The sequence below is a fragment of the Rana temporaria genome, chromosome 13, assembly GCF_905171775.1.
Source record: "Rana temporaria chromosome 13, aRanTem1.1, whole genome shotgun sequence".
NCBI lineage: Eukaryota > Metazoa > Chordata > Amphibia > Anura > Ranidae > Rana > Rana temporaria.
The window spans coordinates 71280731-71308400 of NC_053501.1; the positions used below are offsets into that span (position 1 = coordinate 71280731).

Below are 27670 nucleotides of genomic sequence, written 5' to 3' on the forward strand. Positions count from 1 at the left end.
GCCGTTGGTATTACAAGTTATTACCACCAGATGTGAGCTGGCGCCATCTGGTGGTGGCCGTTGGTATTACAAGTTAAGCATTACAAGTTAAACAGCAATTCTAATGTTGTTTTTCACTATTTTCACTGCCATCTTCTTCCCTCTAATTAGAACCCCCAAACATTATATATATTTTTTATCCTAACACCCTAGAGAATAAAATGGCGATCGTTGCAATACTTTCTGTCACGCAGTATTTGCGCAGCGGTCTTACAAGCGCACTTTTTTTGTGAAAAAATTACACTTTTTTAAATTAAAAAATAAGACAACAGTAAAGTTATCCCCATTTTTTTTAATATTATGAAAGATAATGTTACGCCAAGTAAATTCATACCCAACATGTCACGCTTCAAAATTGCGTCCGCTCGTGGAACAAACTTTTACCCTTTAAAATCTTCATAGGCGACGTTTAAAAAAAATCTACAGGTTGCATGTTTTGAGTTACAGAGAAGGTTTAGGGCTAGAATTATTGCTCTCGCTCTACCAATCGCGGCGATACCTCACGTGTGGTTTGAACACCGTTTACATATGCGGGCGCTGCTCACGTATGTGTTCGCTTCTGCGCGCAAGCTCGTCGGGACGGGGCGTGTTTTCTGGCTCCTAACTTTTTTAGCTGGCTCCTAGATTCCAAGCAAATTTGTCAACCCCTGATATATATATATATATATAATTTTGTGTGTATATGTTGAATAAGATAATGGTAATTGCAGTTTTTTTTTTCAATTGCACAATATTTGTGCAATTGTTTATCAAACTATTTTATTTTCAGTGACAAAAAAACGACAACCCTGGAATGTAATTATAGTGCACACAATATAATCCCCGGTTTTATGTACAAAATAAAAGCTAGAGCTGTGTTGAGTAAATGGATACGCTGCAATGGTAAGCTGCAAAACTGCATGCGGCCATAAAATTCAGAAATATGCAAGTACCCAAAATTGTCAATAGGTGATGCTTTATTTATGTAAAGCTCATTTATTTATAGTTCAAGTGGAAGTAAACTTCCATCTCTTGCTTTTACCTATTGGCAGTGTAAATATCTCCTAAACCTGCACCCTTTTAGGAGATGTTTGGTGTACATGTAGCCAGTGACATCACTGGTGCATGCACTCTGGAGGATCGGCCACCTGTGCCATGAACGTCGGCTACCACATGCATTGTGGCTCCGACCGGTCACAGAGCCAGAGTCTGCAAACCCGGAATCAAGTTGGGTGAAGATGAGACCGCCTGCAGCGCCGACATCTCTGTTCTGGAAGAGCTTTGTTTTAAGGTACATTTTACATAATGTGCTAGTATGCAATGCATACTAGCACATTATGCCTTTACCTTGCAGGCATAAAAAAAAAATGTCCAGCGGTTTACAACTGCTTTTAATGAAAATTTGGACCATGAAAGGGCCTGCACTATGGGCTAATCTAACTCTGAGATCTTGATCGCTGCTATCCCAACATGTTTCAAGCAATGGAGGATGGAGAAAACATTGTCTAGGCAGCAAGAAGCACATGTAAGGACACAAAAATGTTCTCAACCAAATGTAAGGACACAAAAATGTGCTTAAAAAGGTTAGGCTCTGGGGTGACCATCCTGATCCTGGCTCTGTTATCTAGTGGGCACTGTCCCTTAACCAGCATTCAGAACAGAAGTCTTGGTCGCTGACTAAGTATTTGCTCAGGAGGTTGAGCCACCTTATTTAATTTTTTTTTACTGCCCTCCAACCACAGACGTGCAGCCTCAGCATGCCACTTTCATCTGATGAGTAATGCAGGTCCAAAGGGCTCCACCACAATGACATTTTGCCTTCTCTCTACCCACCAAACACACGCTGAAAAGTGATCCACTTCAGAGTGCAACACTTGTGTAAATGAGCCCTAAAGCTCTTGTAGCTTGGTTTAAAAATATAACAAAGCAGGATCTGCCTAGCTGGTGGCTTTATGCCCCCCTGTGCCACTGCCTGCTCCTGTAGTGTTTTTACCCTACAGAGCAAAAGCCTCTTTATATCCAGCAGACTCCTGGGAATGTCTGGTCCTGCACTGCGCCATGATTCCTTCTGCCAGCTTATACATAACTATAGTAATGTAGTGCTCAGCCCAGAACACTACAGTGCATGTTGGGGGGATATAAGCATAAGAAATGCCTGGAAATGTCAAATCTAAAAATTCTTTAGACAGAAGATCAGAGAAATGCATTGGATAGGGGAGTATAAATTCTTTTGCAGGTCCTGCATTGTTGCGTCTCTTTAAACAGGCGACAGCCGCTGTAAGTGAAATTGGGGATCGGGATGACTGCTCCGTAATTTAAACCTTTAACAAAAAACGAACATCCTATGTTTCTGTCCTAACACAGGGAGGACCTCGCCAGTCTGGTGCTATTAGATGCAAGCTGACGCTGGGAATTTAACAAAGAAAGCTGCAGGCTGTAAATAGTAGTGTCACATGTTTTGCTTAGTAGTGTGACGGGTGTGACAGTCACATTCACTGGCTAAATAAAATGACAAATATGTTAAAATTGTAATCTGCTTGGGGTTCCACTTTAATGGTTATCCCTTCAGTTGGGCTGTGACTGCACTGTAGGGGTCAGTTTCTCATTTTGGTCTAGGGACTTACCCAATCCTTTTTGCTCCTCCCTACAGCTAGACCGGACCCCGCAGCTTCTTGCCTAGTGTGCACGGACACATTGGGGAACATGGAGGGGAGTTTCTAGGCAGAAAAAATAAGAGCTCAAAAGCCTGTAGGAGCCACTTCTTTGCTAAGGTTGCAAGCCTGTGCATGTAGCTGCAGGAACCTGCCATCAATTTGACGTTCAAAGTCCAAAATGAGTATACCCAAATCAATACATGCATGGCCAATAATACAGAGCTACTGTCAGCAGCTCTTTTGGCAGTAGTGACTCTAAGGGTCATGTTAGATGAGCAGTCCATGGCCAAGAGACTTCTTAACTATGCCCTATGGCACAGCATCTTTGCTGGAAGAAGCAACAAGAGGTCACTGTTTATAGCTAGTGTGATAGAAAGTCTAAGGGCCCTTTCACACTGAATGCAGTTGGATGCATTTTGAACTGCACTCCAACTACATAGACAGCCCAAAATCAATGTAATCCTATGGGCATAGGTCACATAAGTTCAGCGCATCCTGCATTTTTCTGCACTGCAAATGCAAGGAACGCACTACAAACAGGCTTCAAGCCAGGAAAGCCAAGCTCAAAAACGCATATAAAAAATATACTGTAAACCGTGCTAAACGCGCACGACGTGCACATTTCAAACGCATGTTGTGCAGTTTCTGGTGTGAATAGGACTTTAAGCTAGTCATGTACTGTACAATCTGATTTACCAAAACGATATAACTGAATGAGTACATAAACCTGAACAATACTTTCAATTTGAATCCAGTTGGGCGAGCCCTTGTAGCTAATGGTAGATCTAAACAAGATGGGGCCCCCTTCAGAGGTCTTACAGAGGCCATACATGCATTGATAAATAATTGACTTTTTCTGATCAGTCTCTTCTGATGGGAATAATTGACCTATAGTTAAAGTGGAAGTCCACCCTAACACTTCAATTATGTGAGCCAAGTTCAGCCTTTATGTCTCAAAAAAAAAAAATCCCAGTTTTTCTACCTTTTTTTTATTTTGCAGTATCCAGTGCCGTCACATGACTTTGATTCTACTTCCTTCTGAGCCTAAAATCAGCCAGTGGGTGTGGTTCGTGAAAGCTAGTGACATCACTTCCAGGGAGGGACACTGTTCCTGTGTAACCAGTGGGTGTAAACAGGATGGGAGGAGCATGACGTCACAGCTTGGCTCCATCCTCCTCCCCTTGCCGCCGGGCCAGTAGGAGAAAGGAGTGGAGCCTCGTGCAGTAGGGTTCCTGGTGAGAAGCATTGGTGGCAGCATGCACCCGACAGCTGATGGACATCGCTGGACTCCAGGACAGGCAAGTGTCCTATTAAAAGACAGCAGCTGCATTATGTGTAGCTGCTGGCTTTTAATTTTTGAAGTGGTGGGTGGAACACCGCTTTAAATACAGCTCCGTCCAAAAGTTTTGAGAATGACACAAATATACATTTTCACAGTCTGCTGCTTCAGTGTATTTGGATCTTTTTTTGTCAGATGTCACTAATGATATACTGATATATAATTACAAGCATTTCATAAGTGTCAAAGGCTTTTTATTGACAATTGCAGTTTTTTTTACCCCCCCCTGTCAATCAACCTCCAGACCACATCTGACTGGCAGCCCATTCTTGAATAATCGGGGCTTGGAGTTTGTCAGAATTGTGTGTGTGTGTGTGTGTGTTTTTTTTCCCCCTTCCCGTCTCTTGAAGATTGAAGTTCTCAATGGGATTAGATCTGGGGAGTTTCCTGGCCATGGACCTAAAATGTCAATGTTCTGTTCGGCAAGCCACTATGGCAGGGATCGACAAATCCCGGGCGCCAGGTCACCATGGCGACTAGAGATAGTGTCCTGGCGACTTGGACACTATTTTTTTTTGTGAGCTGGCGCCATCTGGTGGTGAGCCATTGGTATTACAAGTTAAGCATTACAAGTTAAACAGCAATTCTAATGTCATTTTTCACTATTTTCACTGCCATCTTCTTCCCTTTAATTAGAACCCCCAAACATTATATATATTTTTTATCCTAACACCCTAGAGAATAAAATGGCGATCGTTGCAATACTTTCTGTCACGCCGTATTTGCGCAGCGGTCTTACAAGTGCACTTTTTTGGGAAAAAATTACACTTTTTTAAATAAAAAAATAAGAAAACAGTAAAGTTATCCCCATTTTTTAAAATATTATGAAAGATAATGTTACGCCGAGTAAATTCATACCCAACATGTCACGCTTCAAAATTGGGTTCCGTTCGTGGAATGCCGACAAACTTTTACCCTTTAAAATCTCCATAGGCGACGTTTAAAAAAATCTACAGGTTGCATGTTTTGAGTTAGAGGAGGTCTAGGGCTAGAATTATTGCTCTCGCTCTACCGATCGCGGCGATACCTCACATGTGTGGTTTGAACACCGTTTACATATGCAGGCGCTGCTCACGTATGTGTTTGCTTCTGCGCGCAAGCTCGTCAGGACGGGGCGTGTTTTCTGGCTCCTAACTTTTTTAGCTGGCTCCTAGATTCCAAGCAAATTTGTCAACCCCTGCACTATGGCGTGCCTTATCACTTGTGGTAAGACACTCCATCATACTGCAAAAGGCATTGCTCGTCGACAAACTGTTCTTGGATGGTTGGGAGAAGTTGCTCTTGGAGGATGTTCTTTATTCATGGCTGTGTTCTTTGGCAAAATTGTGAATGAGCTCACTCCTTGGCTGAGAAGCAACCCTACACATGACTGGTGTAAGGATGCTTTACTGTTGGCATGACACAGGACTGATGGTAGTGCTCACCTTTTCTTCTTCGGACACGTTTTTTCTCCAGATGCCCCATATAATCGCAAATGGGGATTCATCTGAGAAAATTACTTTACTTCAGTCCTCAGCAGTCCAATCCATGTACCTTTTGCAGAATGTCAGTGTGTCCCTGATGTTTTTCCTAGAGAGAAGTGGTTTCTTTACTGCCCTTCTTGATACCAGGCCATCCTCCAAAAGTCTTTGGCTCATTGCATGCCGATGCGCACACACCTGTCTGCCGCCATTCCTGAGAAAGTTTTGCGCTGGTGGTGCCCCGATCCTGCAGCTGAATAAACTGAAGGGGATGGTCCTGGCGCTTGTTGGGAGTCTCTTGGGCGACCTGAAGCCTTCTTCACAACAATTGAACCTCTTAATCTTATAAATGGTTGATTTAGGTGCAGTCTTGGCAACAGCAATACCCTTGCCTGTGAATCCTTTTTTTGTGCAAAGCATGCGTTTACTGCAAAGGGCTTCGGCAAAGGTGCTTTTTGGGCGCTATTAACCCTTTCCCTCTGCCGCTAGTGGGGGTTAAATGTAGGGATGTCTCAATACCGGCACTAGTATCGGTACCGATACGGAGCATTTCCCCGAGTACTTGTTGTACTCAGGGAAATGCTCCGATGCTTCACCCAATACCTGGGCAGTCGGGTGATCGGTGCGACAGGGGAGTTGCAAGCACTGATCTGCCCCCTTTTTCAGCTGCTTTAAAGTTATACAGCGGTGATCAGTGCTTGTAACTGCCCCCAAAGCCGCACCGATCACCGCTGTCCCCCCCCCCCCCTCCGCGCTCTGTGCTGTCCCCCCCCCTCCGCGCTCTGTGCTGTCCCCCCCCCTCCGCGCTCTGTGCTGTCCCCCCCTCCGCGCTCTGTGCTGTCCCCCCCCTCCGCGCTCTGTGCTGTCCCCCCCCCCTCCGCGCTCTGTGCTGTCCCCCCCCTCCGCGCTCTGTGCTGTCCCCCCCCTCCGCGCTCTGTGCTGTCCCCCCCCCTCCGCGCTCTGTGCTGTCCCCCCCCTCCGCGCTCTGTGCTGTCCCCCCCCCCCCCCCCTCCGCGCTCTGTGCTGTCCCCCCCCCCTCCGCGCTCTGTGCTGTCCCCCCCCCCCTCCGCGCTCTGTGCTGTCCCCCCCCCCTCCGCGCTCTGTGCTGTCCCCCCCCCCTCCGCGCTCTGTGCTGTCCCCCCCCTCCGCGCTCTGTGCTGTCCCCCCCTCCGCGCTCTGTGCTGTCCCCCCCCTCCGCGCTCTGTGCTGTCCCCCCCTCCGCGCTCTGTGCTGTCCCCCCCCCCCCCCCCCGCTCTGTGCTGTCCCCCCCCCCCCCTCCGCGCTCTGTGCTGTCCCCCCCCCCCCTCCGCGCTCTGTGCTGTGTCCCCCCCCCCCCTCCGCGCTCTGTGCTGTCCCCCCCCCCCCCCCTCCGCGCTCTGTGCTGTCTCCCTCCGCGCTCCGCCCCCCCCCCCGCGCTCTGTGCTTTTTTGGTGTGACCTAAGCTCTGTAGGGCTTATTCACGCTATGTGCGGTGACGATGTGCGCTATTCAGTACCTGATCAATGCCAGTCACAGAAAGTACACAAAGACAATCGTTTTCTTATGTGCCCTTGTTTATACCACAACGCTGGTGGGATGTGCAGTGTGGCGAGATAGACATGCTGCATTTTTCGCAGCACCTTGGATTGCAGTGTGAAGGAGTCCAGCAAGTTCTATCAATGAAAGCACTTGGAATGTTACTAGATTTTGTCTTGAGATCTGTGCGCAGATGGTCAATGTGTGTAACATATAGTATGGGAGTTTAGATCTTATGTGTATACAAAATAGCATACTTGAGATAGTTTAGGTTTTGCTCTCTTGCTGGTGACTTGAGAGGTATCACATTCCTGAGGTGTGAATCAGTCACTGAGGGCTCCTTCATAATAAAGGTATTTTCCATAAAATGCAACACATTCAATGGGTCTTATTCATACTAATGTGCTGCATTGTACTACACTGATGAGCCAGACAAAACTGCAATGCAACGCATGTCCATGCATATCAACCCACACGAACCTAAAGGGTTAATTCAGTGTTTTTGATGTGAATGAGCCCTGAGAAATGTTTTATATGGACGTGTTCTGTTGCTCTTTAATTCCCAGGGCAGCTCCATGGTGTGTAATTGTTTGTTGTGGCTGAAGAAGGTGAATCGATAAGTTCCTCTTGGCTGCAATGTGCTGTCAGAAGGAGACTTCTCTGCTATTGATAAAACGCTTGTAGTAAAGTTGAGCGAAGCATCAGAAACAAAATGTATAAATACAACCGTTTCCAGATTGTCTGCCTTGTGGTTTCGTAAGCAAACAGACTTTATTAAATGTCTTAAGGGGGTCATACACTGTTAGTTTTCAGCCTGCTGATTAAATGGGGGGGGATTCCAACAATTCAGCCCTGGTTCACATTGGTGCGTTTTGATGCCACAGTCCTAATCGGTGCGACGCTGCATTTGCGGCGCCGCGCCAATTTCATAAAGTAGTTTCTGCACTATTTTTTTGCGATTTCGGGGATTGATTTCCATGGACCTCTTTGCAGGAGCTGTTGCACAAGCAAGCATCCAGCCCCCTCCCGAATCATACCAGGCCACATGCCCTCAACTTGATAGGGTCAAGGACCTCTTTCCCTGCAACCCTGGGCTGTAGTTGTGAGGGTCTGCGGTTGTGGGGGGGACGCTCCCCTGTGACGTCATCAATCGGTGCATGCGAGGCTGTTGACTCGGCGGAGCAGGCAGACCGAGGGCGCTTTTTTCAGGTGCGGCGGGCATCATGATTAATGATGGATCTACATCAGGGGACTGTGTGTGTGTGTGGTTTTTATTATTTATTTATTATATATATATATATATATATATATATATATATATATATATATAATTTGTCAAAAACACTTGTACTGTCTTCACTTTTTCACATGGCCCTTCCAGATTCTGATAAGCCCCCAGCTCAGGGTTGTGGGGAAGGCGCCCCAAAGCAACCCCCCATTTTGAGGGCATGTGGTCCGGTATGGTACAGGAGCTGACAGCTGATGAGTCATCTGTTAGGTTGGATTCACACTTGTGCGTTGCGTTTTTGAGCTCCGGTTTCTTTGCCAAGTTCTCAAACAGTTGTTCAGCAGTTCCTTTGCATTTTAGCTGCGGGTTTGCTGACCTGGGAGAAGGGAGGGAAGTCTCGCTGCTGTTATCATGAGGGGGAACTCCTCGCCAAATTTTAAATAAAAAAAAAAAAATGGAATGGGTTCCCCTTCAGGAGCATACCAGGCCCTTAGGTCTGGTATGGATTTTAATGGGAACCACTACGCCGCAAAAACTGCGTGGGGGTCCCTCCAAAATCCATACCAGACTCTTATCCGAGCATGCAGCCCCGCCGGTCAGAAAAGTGGGTGGGGTCAAGCAAACGCCCCCCCCCCCGAACCGTACCAGGCCGCATGCCCTCAACATGGGTGGTGCTTTGGGGCAGGGGACCCCAAAGCACCCTGTCCCCATGTTGATGGGCCTCTTCCGGACAACCCTGGCTGTTGGTTGTCGGGGTCTGCGGGCGGGGGGCTTATTGGAATCCGGGAGCCCCCTTTGATAAGGGGGCCCCCTTTGATAAGGGGGCCCCCAGATCCCGGGCCCCCCCACCCTATGTGAATGAGTATGGGGTACATCGTACCCCTGCCCATTCACCTGGTGGAAGTAAAATGTCAATAAAAAAAAAACGCTACACAGGTTTTTAAAGTCTTATTAGGCAGCTTCGGGGGTGGTCTTCCGACTTCGTGGGTCTTCTTCCGATTTCTGCCTTCTCCGCGCTCTCCAATTCGTTCTTCCTTCTGCCGGGCACCACCGCTAGTTTCTTCCAGCTCTTTTACTAGTGGTGCCCGGTCTTCCTCGTCTCCTCCTTCCCAGGGTGCTTTGGGTGAGGGGGCCGCAGGCTTACCCAGCCTTACTGTTTTTGTGACAACTCTTAAAGCAGTAGTGAATCCCGCTTTGGGATTTTTACCTACAGGTAAGCCTATAGCAGGCATCACTAAATGGCGGCCCGCGGTCCGCGTCCGGCCCGAGCTGCTGCTCTTTCCGGACCGCGGCGATCGCGCCATTTAGTCGCCGCTTTGGTCCCCAGCCTCCTCCGCTATTATTAGCAGAGGAGCGGACAGCGGGAGGCGGGACCAGAGAGGTAGCTGCCTGTCGTGTTAGATGGGAGGTGATTGGCTGCTAGGAGGCGGTCCTAGCAGCCAATCACCAGTTCGCCGAAAAGTCAACCCGACAGCTCCCGCGCCTTCAGTCCACGACTGTCCCGCCTCCCGCCCCGCGCTCTGTGAAAGGTAGGAGTGGAGAGGGAAGGGAGGAAGGGAGGAAAATGTATGAAAATGATAAGGATGGGGAGCGGGGGCAGTGCTGTGTGTGTGAAGGGGGGGTCATGTAAAGGGGGCATCATGTAAAGGGGGCAGTACTGTGTGGGGGGAATTATGTGATGGGGCAATATTGTGTGTGGAGGGGGGGAATATGTGATGGGGCAATACTGTATGGGGGGGGGGGATCTGTGATGGGGGTCATGTAAAGGGGCAATACTGTATGGGGGGGGGGATCTGTGATGGGGGTCATGTAAAGGGGAAATACTGTGGGGGGATATGTGATGGGGCAATACTGTGTGGTGAGATATGTGATGGGGTCATGTAAAGGGGGCAATACTGTGTGGGGGATATGTGATGGGGCAATACTGTGTGGTGGGATATGTGATGAGGTCATGTAAAGGGGGCAATACTGTGTGGGGGATATGTAATGGGGCAATACTGTGTGGTGGGATATGTGATGAGGTCATGTAAAGGGGGCAATACTGTGTGGGGGATATGTGATGGGGCAATACTGTGTGGTGAGATATGTGATGAGGTCATGTAAAGGGGGCAATACTGTGTGGGGGATATGTAATGGGGCAATACTGTGTGGGGGGATATGTAATGGGGCAATACTGTGTGGGGGGATATGTGATGGGGCAATACTGTGTGGGGGATATGTAATGGGGCAATACTGTGTGGGGGGATATGTAATGGGGCAATACTGTGTGGGGGGATCTGTGATGGGGCAATACTGTGTGGGGGGATCTGTGATGGGGCAATACTGTGTGGGGGGATATGTGATGGGGCAATACTGTGTTTGGGGATATTAGATGGGGCAATACTGTGTGGGGGGATCTGTGATGGGGTCATGTAAAGGGGGCAATAATGTGTGGGGGATATGTGATGGGGGTCATGTAAAGGGGGCAAAACTGTGTGGGGGGATGTGTAATGTGGTAATACTGTGTGGGGGATATGTGATGGGGTCATGTAAAGGGGGCAATACTGTGTGGGGGGATATGTAATGGAGCAATACTGTGTGGGGGATATGTGATGGGGCAATACTGTGTTGGGAGATATGTGATGGGGTAATACTGTGTGGGGTGATATGTAATGGGGCAATACTGTGTGGGGGATATGTGAAGGGGGGTAATACTGTGTGGGGTGATATGTGAAGGGGGTAATACTGTGTGGGGTGATATGTGAAGGGGGTAATACTGTGTGGGGGGATATGTGAAGGGGGACAGGGCTGTGGTGGGGAAGATGTGAAGCGGACAACCAGCTGCGCACAAAATGAGGTGCTGCACAGAAAACGTAAAGGGGTACCATTGACTCCTAAATGCACTAAAATGCAAAGTGCAATTTTCTGCACATGGAAATTGCATGGTACAAACGCATCATGCAGTTTCCTTGTGGCTGCCTTTTTAAAAAGATGCCAGGACCTTTTCCCAGCAGAAACACAGGCGCAGCAGCCCATTCAAACGAATGGTGTGTCGTGCCTGCACCCTTGGGCTGCAATGTAAAGAATTGGGGTAATTGCACGAAACTGCGATGCGGACCTCGGCTGGAAGAAAATTTTACTTATCGGACCTCCATGAATTTTAATTCAATACCCCTGGCCTATAGTAAGGCCTAAGCCAAAAAATAATACTTGCAAACAGTAAGTAAGCCAAAAAACAAAAACCTACTTCTCTTTTTAATATATTGATCATACCTGGAGTTCAGTTTTGAAACTGCATTTCTAAATTGCCTTTGACGTGTATTAGTTTTGCTGAAAACGAGCATGCCAACAATTGGCTCACAAGGATCCTATTGTAATTTATGTAAGCTATTAAAATATGTTGTGAAATATTTTATACAGTGCTTATGGACGTCTTAAAAAAAAAAAAAAAAAACTTTGATTAGGTGTTACCTGAACTATCTGCTTTGAAATGTTTTTATCTTTTGCCCATTGATCTCCACATCCTGCAATCCCAACAGCGCCACCTTCAGATCATTAGATCAGTGTTGTAGACACACAAAAATGAAAATCATGTGACTTGGTCATGTATACTGAAACCGACCTAATGCATTGCGTCTTATTGCTGATGAGACAGGCATGTAATGACCCACTTATAGTGCATCTAAACCCATAGGCAAATGTAGTGTATTATCATTAAAATGATGGTCCATATCTTGGCTGTAGTGCTTTTAGATGTCTTTATTATTATTATTATTATTATTAATCTTGCTCAGATTAAGCATATATGTATTGTTCTACATATTTTTGGTAAAAATCGCAATAAGCGTATATTGATTGGTTTGCGCAAAAGTTATAACGCCTACAAAATAGGGTGTGTGTGTGTGTGTATATATGTGTGTATATATATATATGTGTGTGTGTGTGTGTGTGTGTGTGTGTGTGTGTGTGTGTGTGTGTGTGTGTGTGTGTGTGTGTATATATATATATATATATATATATATATATATGTGTGTGTGTGTGTGTGTGTGTGTGTGTGTGTGTGTGTGTGTGTGTGTGTGTGTGTGTATATATATATATATATATATATATATATATATATATATATATATATACACACAAAGGGCTGTGCGTTAAACGCGATATTAACGGCGTTAACGCAAACCCATGTTAACGCTGTCAATATTTTTATCGCGCGATTAACGCAGGAGCCCTCGGGGTGGACATGCAGAGTGTGGCGCGGCTTACCTTCTCGCTGGATTCACAGGCAAGTTACTCACCTTGTCCCTGGATCCAGCGATGCCACCCCGCTGTGTGATCGAGCGGGTCCTCCTTGCTTGGCGGGTCCTCCTTGCTTGGCGGGTCCTCCTTGCTTGGCGGGTCCTCCTTGCTTGGCGGGTCCTCCTTGCTTGGCGGGTCCTCCTTGCTTGGCGGGTCCTCCTTGCTTGGCGGGTCCTCCTTGCTCGGCGGGTCCTCCTTGCTTGGCGGGTCCTCCTCGCTCGATTCACAGTGCCTGTGTGCTGCCGAGCTCCGTTCCCTGCGACGTTACGACGCACGGGAGCGGAGAACGGCGCCAAATTTAAAAAAGTAAACTCACACAATACACACAGTATACTGTAATCTTATAGATTACAGTACTGTATGTAAAAAATACACACCCCCCTTGTCCCTAGTGGTCTGCCCAGTGCCCTACATGTTCTTTTATAAAATAAAAACTGTTCTTTCTGCCTGAAAAACTGTAGATTGTCCAAAAGTGTCCCTTTATGTCAAAAATGGTTTTAGATCAGCTAGAAAACAGCGATAATAAATTATAATCACTTGCAGAATTGTGCGATATTTGTGGGGAAATTCGTCATAAATTAGATAGATTAATCGTGAGTTAACTATGACATTAATGCGATTTAATCGCGATTAAAAATTTTAATCGTTTGACAGCACTAATATATATATATATATATATATATATATATATATATATATATATATATATATATATATATATATATATATATATATATATATATATATATATATATATATATATATATATATATATATATATATATATATATATATATATATATATATATATATATATAAAAAAAATTTCATCGAGATTGCGGCAGACATATCAGACACTTTTGACTTTTTTTTCTTGACTTTGACATTTATACAGTGATCAGAGCTAAAAAAAAAAGCCGATTACTGTATAAATGTCAGTGGCAGGGATGTGGTTAACACTAGGGGGCTATCAAGAGGTTAAATGTGTTCCTTAGTGTGTTCTAACTGTAGAGGGGATGTTACTGTCTGGGGGAGGAGACCAATTGTTCCTATATACTAGGTGCATACGATCTGTCCTCCTCTCCCCTGCCAGAACGTGGATTTGTGTTTACTCTGTCAGGCGTGTTGGCGGGTGCTCGGCAGACATCGCGGGCACGTGCATCGGCTCCTCAGTGACGCGGTCCACTAAAGCGCCCGCGGTACAGCTATGGCGATTCGTGCGGGGGAGCCATTCCGCCGTTGTTTGACAGCGGGCGTTTGGCAAGGGATTAAAGGATTAGTTCACCTTTTTTATTTTTATTTCAGCTCCCCTATGCACCAATATAGCATTCATGTACTTATTTTTGCTAAAAAATAAAAGCTTTCCATTAAATCTACAGTCGCTTACTTTTCTTGTTGTAATCCACGTTTCCATTTGTAATATCTTTTCTTCCTGATCAGACTACAGGTCGTGACACAGGAAGGAGTTGACCAGCTAACCTCATTAGCATCACCCACCCATCCATTCCCAGGTGTACTTTTTTTTTAATGAAATGCAATCGGTGATCACCATTCTCTCTTAATACACAACATACAATCAGATTGTATAGTGTGTGGCCATCTTTATACACCTAAAAGTACTAGTTTTGCTTTCAGTGCCATTAATTAAAATGGCACACCAAACACAGAAGCAAGCGCACATTTTTGCCATGTCAAAAAAAAAAAAAAGGGGCAAAATGCACAGTAAAAGACACGCAACCCACAAAACGCTGTAGTGCCCTATGTAGTTCAGCCAATTGAAATCAACAGGCTGCCCTATGCGTCACAGGAAAAACAAGACGCAAAACATGCGCTCCCACTATGGTAGATGTAAATGGGGCCTGAAATTGGTGTGATAACACAAGGACAATGAGACTCCATTCACATCTGTGCATTTACTTGCATTTCAGAAATGCGCTGCACCAAAAAACGCACCATGATGAAAGAAACAATCAAGGAGGAGCAGGCGCCATTGGTTAAACTGTACAGCTATTTATTTATATTTAGAGATAGAAATAAAAGTACTCACATGGATTTGTGACGTTTCAGGCATGTAGTTTGTTGTCCTGTGATTTCGTCAGGGCCCAACCGATAGATTTGAGTGTCCTTGGGTCTCTGTCACAGCGCTGGTATTTGGCTGTGTTGCTGGTGTAGTCTTGCTGGGTCCATGCGCTTGGTTGTGAGGATGTGGGCGCATAGATGTGCCACAGAAGCCGCTGAAGCGCACGTTGAAGCGCACGCTTGTGGATGCTATGGTTGCGGGGGGAATGATGACGTCATCGACCGGAGACAGCAGAGAAGCTCCGGCGGCTTCTGTGGCACATCTATGCGCTCACAACCAAGCGCATGGACCCAGCAAGACTACACCAGCAACACAGCCAAATACCAGCGCTGTGACAGAGACCCAAGGACACTCAAATCTATCGGTTGGGCCCTGACGAAATCACAGGACAACAAACTACATGCCTGAAACTTCACAAATCCATGTGAGTACTTTTATTTCTATCTCTAAATATAAATAAATAGCTGTACAGTTTAACCAATGGCGCCTGCTCCTCCTTGATTGTTTCTTTCATCATATGCACCCGAGTGTCGCTTCAGCTCCCTCTGCATGGCTGCCCGGTTTTTACAAACTGTAAACTCATGTTATAAGCTCACCTAGCTTACAGGACTTTGCACCAAGGACTCTTTTTCTTTACATGTTTTACCACATGCGCTTTATTGTACATAATTGCCAAAAAACGCACCAAGCTACACTCTTAAGAAAAAAAAAATTGAAACTTCTTTGGGGCGATTTGCTGTGTGTAGGGCAGACCATTCAGGTGGATGGGCTGCCCTACGTGTGATGAGTGAAAATGTTTCAAAACGCCTCTCCCCACTCGCTAAAGAAAAAAACGCATTTGGGAATTCGAGTTTCTGCAATGCAGAGTTGTGAACCCTGTTTTGGTCCTCTCCCTCCTATGTACTTGTAGAACGATGGCCATACACTATACAATCTGATTTAGTTATTTAAAGTGTATTTGGTGAGAAGGGTGATCACTGATTTAATTTAAAAAAACGTGCAGCAGGGAGTGGGAGGGTGTGTGCTAATGAGGTCAGCTGGTCAACTCCTTCCTGTGTCATGACCTACAGAGTCTGTAAGGAAGAAAGGTATTACTAATGGAAATGTCTGGAAACGTGGATTTGGACAAGAAAAGTAAGTGACTGTAGATTTAATGGAAAGCTTTAATATTTTTGCAAAAAAAGTGCACAATATTGATGCATAAGGGAGCTGGAATTTAGAGGGGGGGGGGGGGTGTACAAAGGTGAACTTGCCCTTTAAAATCACACAAACTGTATAGAATTTACATCCTAAAACAATTTAGTAAGACAAATGACCTCTTTGGGCTAACAAAATGCTCTTAGAGTTTAATCTCTATGAACAGTGAATGTGTTCTGCTCAGGAGTGCATGTAATGCAGGGATCTGGGTTGCCTCTTAAGTGGTGGGCTAGTTGGTGGCTTCTAAGACTGGTAAAGGTTGTCATCTAGTTCGACATTCTAATACAAGTGTTGGATTCATGGCAGATTCCCTTATGTCATCACATATTTTGTGTCATAAAAAAACACAGAATATTTGTTGAAGTTCTTGAAGAAATTATCATGGTATTTACTCAGGGCTGCCACTACTTGAGAAGTTGTCGTATGACCTCTAGTGGACATAAGTGGCATTGATTCAGCTTTAAAATGTAAACCTAGTCTTGTTGGATACTAATAGATATATATCTCTATCTCTATGTGTAGAGTTGTGATCAAAAGTTTGCACACCCTGGCAACATTTTTGCCATTTATATTGAAAATTTGACTTATCGCACCAAAAAATTGCATTTCAAAGACCACAAATACAGTGCAACAATCTCAATTTTATTCCCTAGGGTCTCTGCTAAAAAATATATGTTTGGGGGTTCCAAGTCATTTTCAGTAAAAATTCAGATTTTAACTTTGTAAGAAACAAGTGTCAGAAAAAGGTTTAGACTTTAAGTGGTTAAACTTCCTGCATTGACACACAGCAGTTTTATCCCTTTGATCTAAGAAGGACGAATTACAATGTTTCTACTTATCTACAAGCACAGACAATGTTGTTAAAATCTTGGCAGTCTGCCAGAGAGAGCAGAGAAGTCTCTACACTTGTTACATGAAAGAATCGGGAAAACTCTGCAATAGAGATTGTGAGGGGGCTGAATCGAGAGCGCAACTTTTTTTAACAAATTATTGTGCAGCTCTAGTCGGTACAGTTAAATAATTTTAATAAGAAGTGGAAAATTTGGGGATCTGTTGATGCCAAGCCAAGGTCAGGTAGATCAAGAAAGATTTCAGCCACAACTGCCACAGGAATTGTTGGAGATGCAAAGAAAAGCTACAGGTAACCTCATGAGAAATATAGGCTGCTCTCCAAAAAGAGCTGCATGGCCAAGTTGCCAGAAAGAAGCCTTTACTGTAAAAGTGCCACAAAAAAGCCTGGTTATTATAATATGCCCACCAACACCTTGACATGCCTGATTGGGCTTTTCTTTTGCCATTGGCGCAGTAAAGGCTTCCTTCTGGCAGCTCAACCATGCAGCTCTTTTTTGTTCAAGTATCGTTAAATTGTGCTCCTCAAAGCGGAGTTCCACCCAAAAATTTAACTTCCGCTTTTCGGAACCCTACCCTCCTCCGGTGTCACATTTGGCACCTTTCAAGGGAGGGGGTGCAGATGCCTGTATAATACAGGTATATTTACCCACTTCCGGGCATAGATATCTGCAGACAATCTTTGCCACTTTCTGCCGCCCCCCCCCCCCTGCTGTCTTCTGGGAGATGGAAAACACGAGGGACCGTTTAGATTGCGCAGCCTAAAACGGGTATTTGCGCCCACTTCCAGGGAGAGACTCCCAGTCATTCCACTCCCCCCTCCCCCTCCGCCACTGCCTTCTGGGAAACACACTGGTCCCAGGATACAGCGGGGACCACCGGGAAAGCGCCGTGCTACTCGCGCATGTGCAGTAGGGGACCGGGCAGTGAAGCTGCAAGGCTTCACTTCCTGATTCCCTCACCGAGGATGGCAGTGGGGGCAGCAGAGAGACGAGCAATTGCTCGTCTTCTGCTGCCGAAATTGGCAGGTGCGCTGGACCGGTAAGTGTCCATTTTGTTAAGTCAGCAGCCTCAGTATTTGTAGCTGCTGGCTTTTAACCACTTAACAACCGCCCTATAGACGAAATACATCTACAAGGCGGTTGCTTAACTCTGGCAGGGCGTCAATGTACGTCCTCCCAGAATCGCGCGCCCTGTGGGGCGCGCACACGGGAATCTCCGTGACCGCCGGGTCCTCCGGACCCGGCTAATCACGGATCACGGTAAATCGACGCTGATAGCGGCGGTTTACCACATGATCGCTCCGTCCAATGACGGAGCGATCACTAGTAAACAAACCGGCGTCATGTGATGACGCCGGTTCCTCCCTCTCCTCTCTGTACCGAACGGTACAGTGTGAGAGGGGAGAGAGCGGAAGCAGCAGCTGCTGCTGCGGGCTGGATCTGTGACACATGCAGTCACAGATCCAGCCATCCATCCCTCCCTGTGCAATACTCTGCAATGCCCCCATACTCCGCAATGCCCCAAAATACTCCGCAATACTCCGCAATACCCCACAATACCCTGCAACGTCGTCTATGGGGATTTTTAAGTAGCGAAGTTTGGCGCCATTCCACGAGCGTGTGCAATTTTGAAGGGTGACATGTTGGGTATCTATTTACTCGGCGTAACTTCATCTTTCACATTTATGCAAAAGAATGAAGAAAAAATACTAAATTTGCCAAATTTTATAACAGAAACAAAGAAAAATTATTTTTTTTTTACAGAATTTTCAGTCTTTTTTTCTCTTATAGCGCAAAAAATAAAAAACCCAATGGTGATTAAATACCACCAAAAGAAAGCTCTATTTGTGTGAAAAAAAGGACGAAAATTTCATTTGGGTACAATGTTGTATGACTGAGTAATTGTCATTCAAATTGTGAGAGCACCGAAAGCTGAAAATTGGTCTGGTTATTAAGTGGGTTTACGTGCCCAGTGGTCAAGTGGTTAATATATCTTTTTTTGCGGGACCTCCGTCTTTTTGGAGAGCAGATACTTTTTCAAGGCACTGCACATCCGTTTTTGTTCCCTTTCTTTCTTTCTTTTTCTTTATTTACAGTGATTGCTGACCCTAACAGATCTGATATTGGTACTGAATCCTGTCCTCTTCACATCGTAGTCTTGGTAGACTTCTGTCATATTTAATGAGCATTGGACATATAGCGCCTGGATACAATAAGATGTGATGCTTGTCGTAGCTCAGGACTTGGAGCCCATATACAATAAAATATGCTGCTTGTCCTAGTTCAAGACTTGGTTCCCATATACAATAAAATATGCTGCTTGTCTTTGTTTAGGACTTGGTTCCCATATACAATAAGATGCGTTGCTTGTCTTTGTTTAGGACTTGGTTCCCATATACAATAAGATGCGTTGCTTGTCTTTGTTTAGGACTTGGTTCCCATATACAATAAGATGCGTTGCTTGTCTTTTTGTTTAGGACTAGCTGCCCAAATACAATTAAAATGTGCTGCTTGTCTTGGTTTAGGATGTTGGACCCATCTACTATAAGGCTGCATTCACACCTGAACGCAGCGCATTTTACCGTGATTTGCCGCGACAAAACGCGGTAAAATACGTTGCGGTAACATACACAGGAGGGGGTGATCAACATTGTCGGCTATGGCCGAACGCCGTAAGCCTCCTGAAAAAAAGGTCCGGGACTTGTTTTGAGCTTCAGGTGTTTCGTTGTTCGGCGTGGAGATGTGAACCATCTCCATAGCCGACAATGTAAAATCGCCCCTCCAGCGTATTGCAGGCTACAATAGCGGCGGGCGTCTGGTGTGAAAACGCCTAGGTGTGAATGCAGCCTAAGGCCTCATGTACACTGCTGCTGGTAAACGGACGTTTAGGAGAAGTTTTTCCGGAACTCTCCTCTGTTATCTTATCAGTTCATGTACACAGGGTCATTTCTAGGCAGTTGAGTTTAGGGGCTTTTGTTATTTTTTTGGGGGAAAGTAAAAAAAGAGTTCAGAGGCATTTCACATGCAAAAGCAGTAACCTGCGCTTAGCCGCGTCTCGTTTACAGGCGTTTTTGTCTATTTTAAAAAGAAACACTTCTAAATGCGGCAAAACGGACGTTTTAAACGTGTGTTAGTATCTGTCAAGTTAAATCGTTCAGGAGAGGTTGTAAAGACGTCCCGTGTACATTAAGCCTGAGATGTACTCCTTATCTTAGCTCAGGACTTGGTGTCCATATACAAGAAGATGTTCTGCTTATCCTAGCTCAGGACTTCTTAAACATTAGACTGTACTGTTTGCCAGACATTGCTGCCACTTGGCTGACCTTGTACATTGGCAGAGGTGATCATCTATTCTGTGTGTCCCATATATCATTAAGGCACAGCGGTGGCCTTTGTCATGCAGAAATGTGTCACTTATCAGCAGAGTAAACCTAAACTTATTTTAATCGGCTCGATAACGATCTCATGTTTTGTTATCTAAATTGTGATATTAGTTCTTGGTTGACACGGCTTTCCCAAATATTTGGCACTAGATGTGCATATTTGATTACTACGCAGCTGATGGACCTTACTCCAGGATACCTGGTGTATACTAGAATGTCACTATTGTGTAGTATTGTACTGCTGACATACAATGGTCAGGCACAAAATGACAGGACACACGGTGATAGAGGACCAAGATTTTGTGACTGGAGATAAAGGTTGGGATAGCAGGCTGTGTATAGAATGCCCTGTGATTCTCTGATTAGTCACGCTGACTTTCCAGGGAATTCACAACATGGAGGAGGAGAAGGACTGGTGGAACTGTAGCATTGATAGCAGCTACCGCAGACCAGCAAACACACACACACACACACACACACACACACACACACACACACACACACACACACACACACACACACACGTACAGAGATAGTCAACACGGAGTTACACCACGTTATAACTGCTAGATGAACTGGACAGACCACAAAGTACTAACGTGATGGGATACCTTTTAGGCATCTAATACCAATGGTGATACTTTTTCAGAACCCAAAGCATTCTGCGTAGAGTTTTTGGGTCATTATTGAAATGTTTTTGTACATGCGTTGCTTTTTATGCTTTTGTCATACTCATTCATTAGGCAGTAAAGTTAGAGACGAAACACTCAACTCCACTGATCTATTCATTCATTTATTTTTCTTTCTTTTACATTTTTTTTTTTTTTGGTATTTATTGATCTAGACTGGAGTGCATCTTGATTTTGCATGTTGTTGCAATAGAATACTAGTGTTTTTAACATGGCAGATACCTGTTTAAAATATGCTCTGGTGTTCATCTAAAGAGAAGCTATAGTGCGTTTTAAACGTATTGATTTATATTATTGTAGGACCTGAAAGTAATGTTTTTATCTAGATTTGTAAAGTACACGACTCATACTGGGTATTCATAGACCCTAAGGTTATAGGTTGATACTTTTAGGTGAGTGGACCCTGACACCCCTCCTTGGATGTAACCCTTTAACCTTCTCGCACTACAGAACATTCATTTCTTACTAATGTCCTGTAGGTGGGCGACCCATTCTGCCTTGGAAAGGCTTCTATCCACATTCAGTTACTTTATATTAAGATTTTTACTTGCTAGCTGTTTAGTGTTTTATTTATTGGATTTGTAAATGCATTGCCTATTTTGAAGAATATATGGACAGGCAGACCCTGTTGGCCACCATCAGAGAGGAAACAAGCATTGGAACAGGCAGGGTGGCAGGTGATTTGACTGACCACAAAAAATAATAATTCTGGCCTGCTAACAGCTGTAGGAGTGGGGGGGTCATCTCATGACATTAGTAAGCAGGAAGCAAAGTCTGCATATGTAATGGCCAGATATGACTGCAGCTATGTACATAATGGCAATTTATACACTGGAACAAGGTTTTTAAAACCTTAACGATTTATACATGTTCATGCATTAAGCGGATTCCTTTCTTAAAATGTTTTTTTTTTTTCTTTTTTTTTTTAAATGTCACGGTTCTTAAAGAAATGGTAAAAAAATGGCATTTATCTAAGCATTTTATTTGCATTTTTTGTTTGGATGGAATTTAACCTGTTTTACCTGTTTTTCTTTGCAGGTACACGCAGTGGCCACCATGCTTAAACAGGAGCATTATCGTTTCTATGAAGTTTAACAAAAACGCTGTGTTGCTACTTAAGACCAAAGTGTAAGACTTGTATAGCTTCACAATGGATAGAACACAGACGGGTTGCAAAGGGCAAACCTTTTTGAAGGATTTAAACTGCCATGGACGTATTCAGAATAGAGGAATACTCAACCAGGACTCTAGAAAGTCATACCACCTTCATGGGCAGCTCTCGCCCAACATGAAAAAGAAAACCTGCAGTGTTGTTCTCACCAGGCTGGAGGATGTGACTGGCTCTCGTATGATGGACAGTCAGGGTGGAACAGCACCAAATATTTCTTGCTGGGTGGATGAATTTGGAACTCTTAAGGTTCATACTGGTTTGCCCTCAGACTCTCGAAGGATAAGTCCAAAAGAAAAACTTTTCACGGGGCTATCTGCTGGATCTATTTCCAAAATGGACTTCCAAGAACCCCGCAAACGACGGATAGCTTCTCTCAATGCTGAAGCAGTAAATAATTTACTTTTTGAGAGGGATATTAGGAATAATTCTTCCAGGAAAGTTAACAAAAATCTAAACAAACCTGGTGAGAACTGCAAAGCCACTGTACACTGGACTTCCCCAAAAAGGGCAGACAATGCACCTCTTGGTAAAAAAAGCAAACCGAGATGTTTGGCCCGTAACAGGTCGGCACCATCGGACAATGTATGTGATGATACTTTAAAGAGAGAAGATCATGAAGTATCTTATTCTCCTGCTCCAAAGAGACTGGCAAGTTTGAACGCGGTGGCTTTTTTGAAGCTAACACATGAAAAAGGTTATCCTTTGAAACAAAGGAGCAAGTCCTGTGGAGACAATGGACATTCTTCCAGCAGTTGCTCAAAGTCCAAGTTGAAATCAAAAAGGTCTCACAAAAAGAATTGTGTCAAGCCTAAGAAAGACTTACCACATAGGAAGACAGAAGACCACCATAGCTTGCAAGGGGGGTCTAATCAGACTGGATTTCTTAAACCAGAGCTTCGAGAGTCTACAAGGTCATTGGGTAAAAAGGAGAGTGTTCATGTGGAACAGTCTTCCAGCTGCCACGATGGCTCAGTACCTTTGTACCACAGACTGCCTTTATTAATGGGAGGACAAGCTTCCATGAAGCCTGAGTATGGAAGGCCAGGTGAAAAGTCTCCCACTCCCAAACAAGACTTCCAGCAGCCTTCTTTTCCAGTACAGCAACTTCATCGCTTACCAGTTCCAGGTAGCCACACAGATTGTGTCTGCTTTTATGGCTCACCGGATTTGGCTTCTTCATTGGATGGAACCTACGTTTCTTATGGCCAAAGTGGATTACCTTATAATGGGTATTCGGATTTTTCCACGTACCCTAAAGACGAAGTGTTGTCACAGCCAGAGCACTGCGAAGAACTCTTGGTGTCACAGAGCTCTTTACACCCCAGTGCAATGTTTGAGCATCTTCCATGGTGCAACTCTCGCTTTTCCTATGGAGAAGACACTGGGACTAATACAGATAGCCTTTGTGGAGTAGTACGGCTGCCTTTTGGCAGGGTTTTCAACACCCACACAGGACATAATGGCTATCCATACAAAAAGCCTTTAACAGCAGGTATGTGCTTATTTTAAAACGTTTTCTGTGATGTCTTTTTTTTCCGTATATTGATTAAATGTTTGGTCTTTTTATAACAAATGGCACATTGGTTTATAAGAGTGACTTGGCTTAGGTGTCATATTTAGGGGAATATCTCCAGCTTTTGTTATGGTATACATATACAACCATTTGGGTACTGCAAAATGTATTTAGGGCGTCTATGAAAAACCAAGACTTCCTATTTGTCATGTCTCTATGTGATTGCACTTGTGTTCTGTACGTTTTATTAAAGGACTTAGAATTTCTACTCTACTTTTGGTTATGGATAGAGTAGCACTGACAAATCTGTGGAGAGCAAAGAATGTGTTTTTATGCCGGGTACACGCAGCTTTTTATTTATTTTTCAGCCTGTGGCTTGTATGAAAAGAACACACAAGCAAGGTGGGTGCAGAAATCCCCACCCCCACCTATTCTGTATTCTGACAATGGGGCCTGCTCGATGTCAGAATACAGTGATCGGCGCTGCAGCTGCTGATCGAACAAGCTTTTCCAGCAGTCCTACTCAATAGAAGCTGATCGTTACGAATAGGGCTACACACAGATTGAAATTTTGGCCAGTCCCTGCTAAATCATCCAAATTTCAACCTGTGTGCACCCAGCTTCAGTTATCTCATTGTGTTTGCAGTAAAAGCTGCAATAGTGGGAGGTGGTATTTGCGACCAATCATGTGTCTCCATTAAGATCTTTGGCTTAGAGCCCCAGTCAACAGGCAATTTAATTTAAACAATGATCTTCCCGTAAGGTTGTATGTGCTTTTAATAATATTTGCCTGTAAAAGCATGCTTGGTGTAGACCTCCAAGAGTCCCACGACTGCTGCTGGGTTCCCCCATATTGGATAGAATGCCAGCAGACTCGGAGCCATCACACAAGTGTCTCTATAGTCTTCCCCTTTGCTGCTCCCCCAGAAACGTCTCTTCTTGGAGTAGTCACATTTTCTAGCAAGTTCAAGGACACATTGCAGCTGGAAAAATGTTTTATTAAATAAAGCAAAAACACTGCAAGTTAACATTTTAAAATACTTGATTTTCTGTGCCTTTTGCTTGCAGTTTTTATTTTCCCGTTTCAGCTGCTCTTGAGTTTAAAATGATCCCAGGCATTTGTTTTGTTGCACTCCTTTGTAATATGATTGTACACATTGTACTGCTGCACATACCATTCATTAGAGAGACTTCCCAGCATCTAAATTCACTTCTCATGGACATTCTGTGCAGTGGCAACCATCATTTTGAGAAATATGGTAATGTCAGTCTATCACTAAAAGCGAAATTTCCAAACAAATTAAATATATGTAAAATCAACATTCTGTGTTCCGAATGTATAATCTCAATATTCATGTTTTTTTTTTATTTTTTTTATTTTTTTTTATTTGAAAGTTTTTCTAAGTTTTGGATAGAGCAGGAAAGGATTACATCTCGTGTTTGGTTAAATCATTATCAACCAGACCGGAAACTAGAGTAAATCTCTCAGGAAAGAAAGGAGGGTAAGGCTAAGATCTTTCAGGTCTTGAATTGGTCCCCAAAAAAATGCCAGTTTCTCTAAGGCCTTTTTCACACGGCCGTTTGAATCATGCCGCTGCCAGATTGCTGCGGCAAGAATTGCCAGATTCTTGCTGCTGGAATGATCAGTTCATGCAATTAGCAGCTGTTTACATGTAGCTCACAGGAGTAGTGTATTTTGTGCTGCCCTAGGCCTGACTAAACTCGTGACCCCCTAATTTAAATATGACACACCCCTTCCTGTCAGGCCTTTCTGTTTAATAACCGCCCTGACATTTTCGAGTGAGGACACTAGTTCTTAGGGCCTGGGGGGCCGGGCAATAGATTCCCTTAATTTGCATAGATTTTCTCTCACTTCCAGTTTGGCTATGGGGCAGGAAGTGAAGGGAAATCTCTGCAATGGGACAGGTGTGCGGCGGGCACAGTCGCCGCCGGGCACCCGCGATTGCTCGTTACAGAGCGAGGACCGGAGCTGTGTGTGTAAACACACAGCTCCCGGTCCTGTCAGGGGAGAAATGCCTGACCGTCTGTTCATACAATGTATGAACAGCGATCAGTCGTTTCCCCTAGCCACCCCCCCCCCTACAGTTAGAACACACCCAGGGAACATACTTAACCCCCTTCCGCGCCCCCTAGTGTTTTTTTTTTCTTCTTTGAAAGTGTATTTTTGTGCGTGTACTCGAGAGAGGAGCCGGACTGCAGGAGTTGGGAGTAGGCAGGCCTCCCCCAGAGGCAATCTGCCACCTTTCTCCATGCCCTGGGTAGCAATGGCGGGTGTGTGAGGGGGTCCTCCCACACAGCCCGCCCTACCTGCTCCGCTTTGAAGCCCAACGGGGCAGAGGGACTAGCCCGCTCAACCAGCCCCGTTAGTCCTTCGCCTCTCTTTTTAGAGACCGCGTGGTCAAAGTGCGTGCATGTTAACCCAATTTCGAGTGCGTGTAAGTGTGGTGTTTTTTTGTGGGAGGCGGGGTGGGCGTACTAACGCAGGCTTACCTCGCATAGCACACCCACCGGGAGCCGGGCTGAGACCACCAAACTCATTTTTACAGTAATCCAATGCATTTTTATAGCACTGATCGCTATAAAAATGCCAATGGTCCCAAAAATGTGTCAAAAGTGTCCGCCATAATGTCGCAGTACTGAAAAAAAATCGCTGATCGCCGCCATTGCTAGTAAAAAATAAAATATTAATAAAAATGCCATAAAACTATCCCCTATTTTGTAAACGCTATAACTTTTGCGCAAACCAATCAATTTTACGAAAAATATGTAGAAGAATACGTATATTTTAATATATTTTTGGGGGATATTTATTACAGCAAAAAGTTAAAAAATATTCTCCTTTTTTTTTTTTTTTTTTAAATTGTCGCTCTATTTTTGTTTATAGCGCAAAAACTAAAAACCACAGAGGTGATCAAATACCACCAAAAGAAAGATCTATTTGTGGGGATAAAAGGACGCCAATTTTGTTTGGGAGCCACATCGCGCAATTGTCAGTTAAAGCGACGCAGTGCCAAATCGCAAAAAGTGCTCTGGTCTTTGACCAGCAATATGGTCCTGGGGTTAAGTGGTTAAGGACCTTGCCCCTTTTTGCGATTCGGCGCTGCGTCGCTTTAACTGACAATTGCGCGGTCGTGCGACGTGGCTCCCAAACAAAATTGGCTTTTTATTTTTTTTCCCACAAATAGAGCTTTCTTTTGGTGGTAGTTGATCACCTCTACGGTTTTTATTTTTTGTGCTAAAAAACAAAAATAGAGCGACAATTTTGAAAAAAACACTATTTTCTACTTTTTGCTATAATATACAATTTAAACAAAAAAAACATTTAAAAATTCCCTTTTTTTTTTTTTTTTAAGTGAAATCCCCATATTTAGGGCGTAACATAAAACCTAGTCAGTGTCCTCCGCCCCTACCCTCAAACTACTGTCCCGTCCCGTCCCCCCCACCTAGAGAATATAGGAATTGTTCTTCCCGCCAGCTGCTGCTATATTTGTACGTTAGGGGTGCGCATCTTCACTGGCCTTACGATTATCCTGTCCACTATTCGATTTGGGTCCGTAAAGCATCACGATTACTGCACGCGGTTTTCATCCAAAAAATTCAAGCAGTTCGAACTCCTCCTTTTTTTTTTTTTTGAGATTTACAGCTTTCATTTGAATAGCTGTGTGTTCCCCGCCGCATATAGACACTCCCCCTTGCTCGGGATTGGACGGGTGATCTGCACTTTGATAGACAGATCACCCGTCCAATCCTGAGCAAGGGGGAGTGTCTATACGCGGCGGGTACACACAGCTATTCAAATGAAAGCTGTAATGTTCCCCGCACGCTGATTAACTAGGCGGCAGCGTTGCGGTATGCGGCAGGTAGTATCGGATCTCCCACAAATGCTCAGTATCGGTCCCGATACTGGTATCGGGACAACCCTAATATTTGCTTCCTATCTATCTATCTATCTATCTATCTATCTATCTATCTATCTATCTATCTATCTATCTCTATCTCTGTTCTTAAAAACAAACAAAAATAAACACTCCCTTTCGGGGGGGACTCCTTTCCCACTTCCAGGAGTCCAGGCCGCAGCCCAAGACGTCACTGTGGGGATCTCTCCTCCCTCCCCTGGCCGCCGGGCCAGTAGGAGAGAGGAGCGGGCCTCACGCATGCACAGTAGGGTTTCCAGTGTGAAGCCGAAAGGCTACACTGCCAAGTACCCTTACCTGCAATGGCAGCAGCACCCAACAGCTGATGGGAACATGACCTGCGGGCGACGGCATCGTTG

At 44.7% G+C, this 27670-nt stretch overlaps 1 protein-coding gene across 1 annotated transcript in view; it reads left to right on the forward strand.

Moving 5' to 3' along the window:
- BAHD1 (bromo adjacent homology domain containing 1) overlaps nucleotides 1-27670 on the forward strand; it is a 109039-nt gene that overhangs the window by 30854 nt on the left and 50515 nt on the right. The window contains exon 2 of the mRNA XM_040333325.1: nucleotides 21731-23355. Within this exon, the coding sequence (XP_040189259.1) occupies nucleotides 21843-23355 (1513 nt within the window). The 5' untranslated portion in view covers nucleotides 21731-21842. The remainder of the gene's footprint in view (nucleotides 1-21730; nucleotides 23356-27670) is intronic.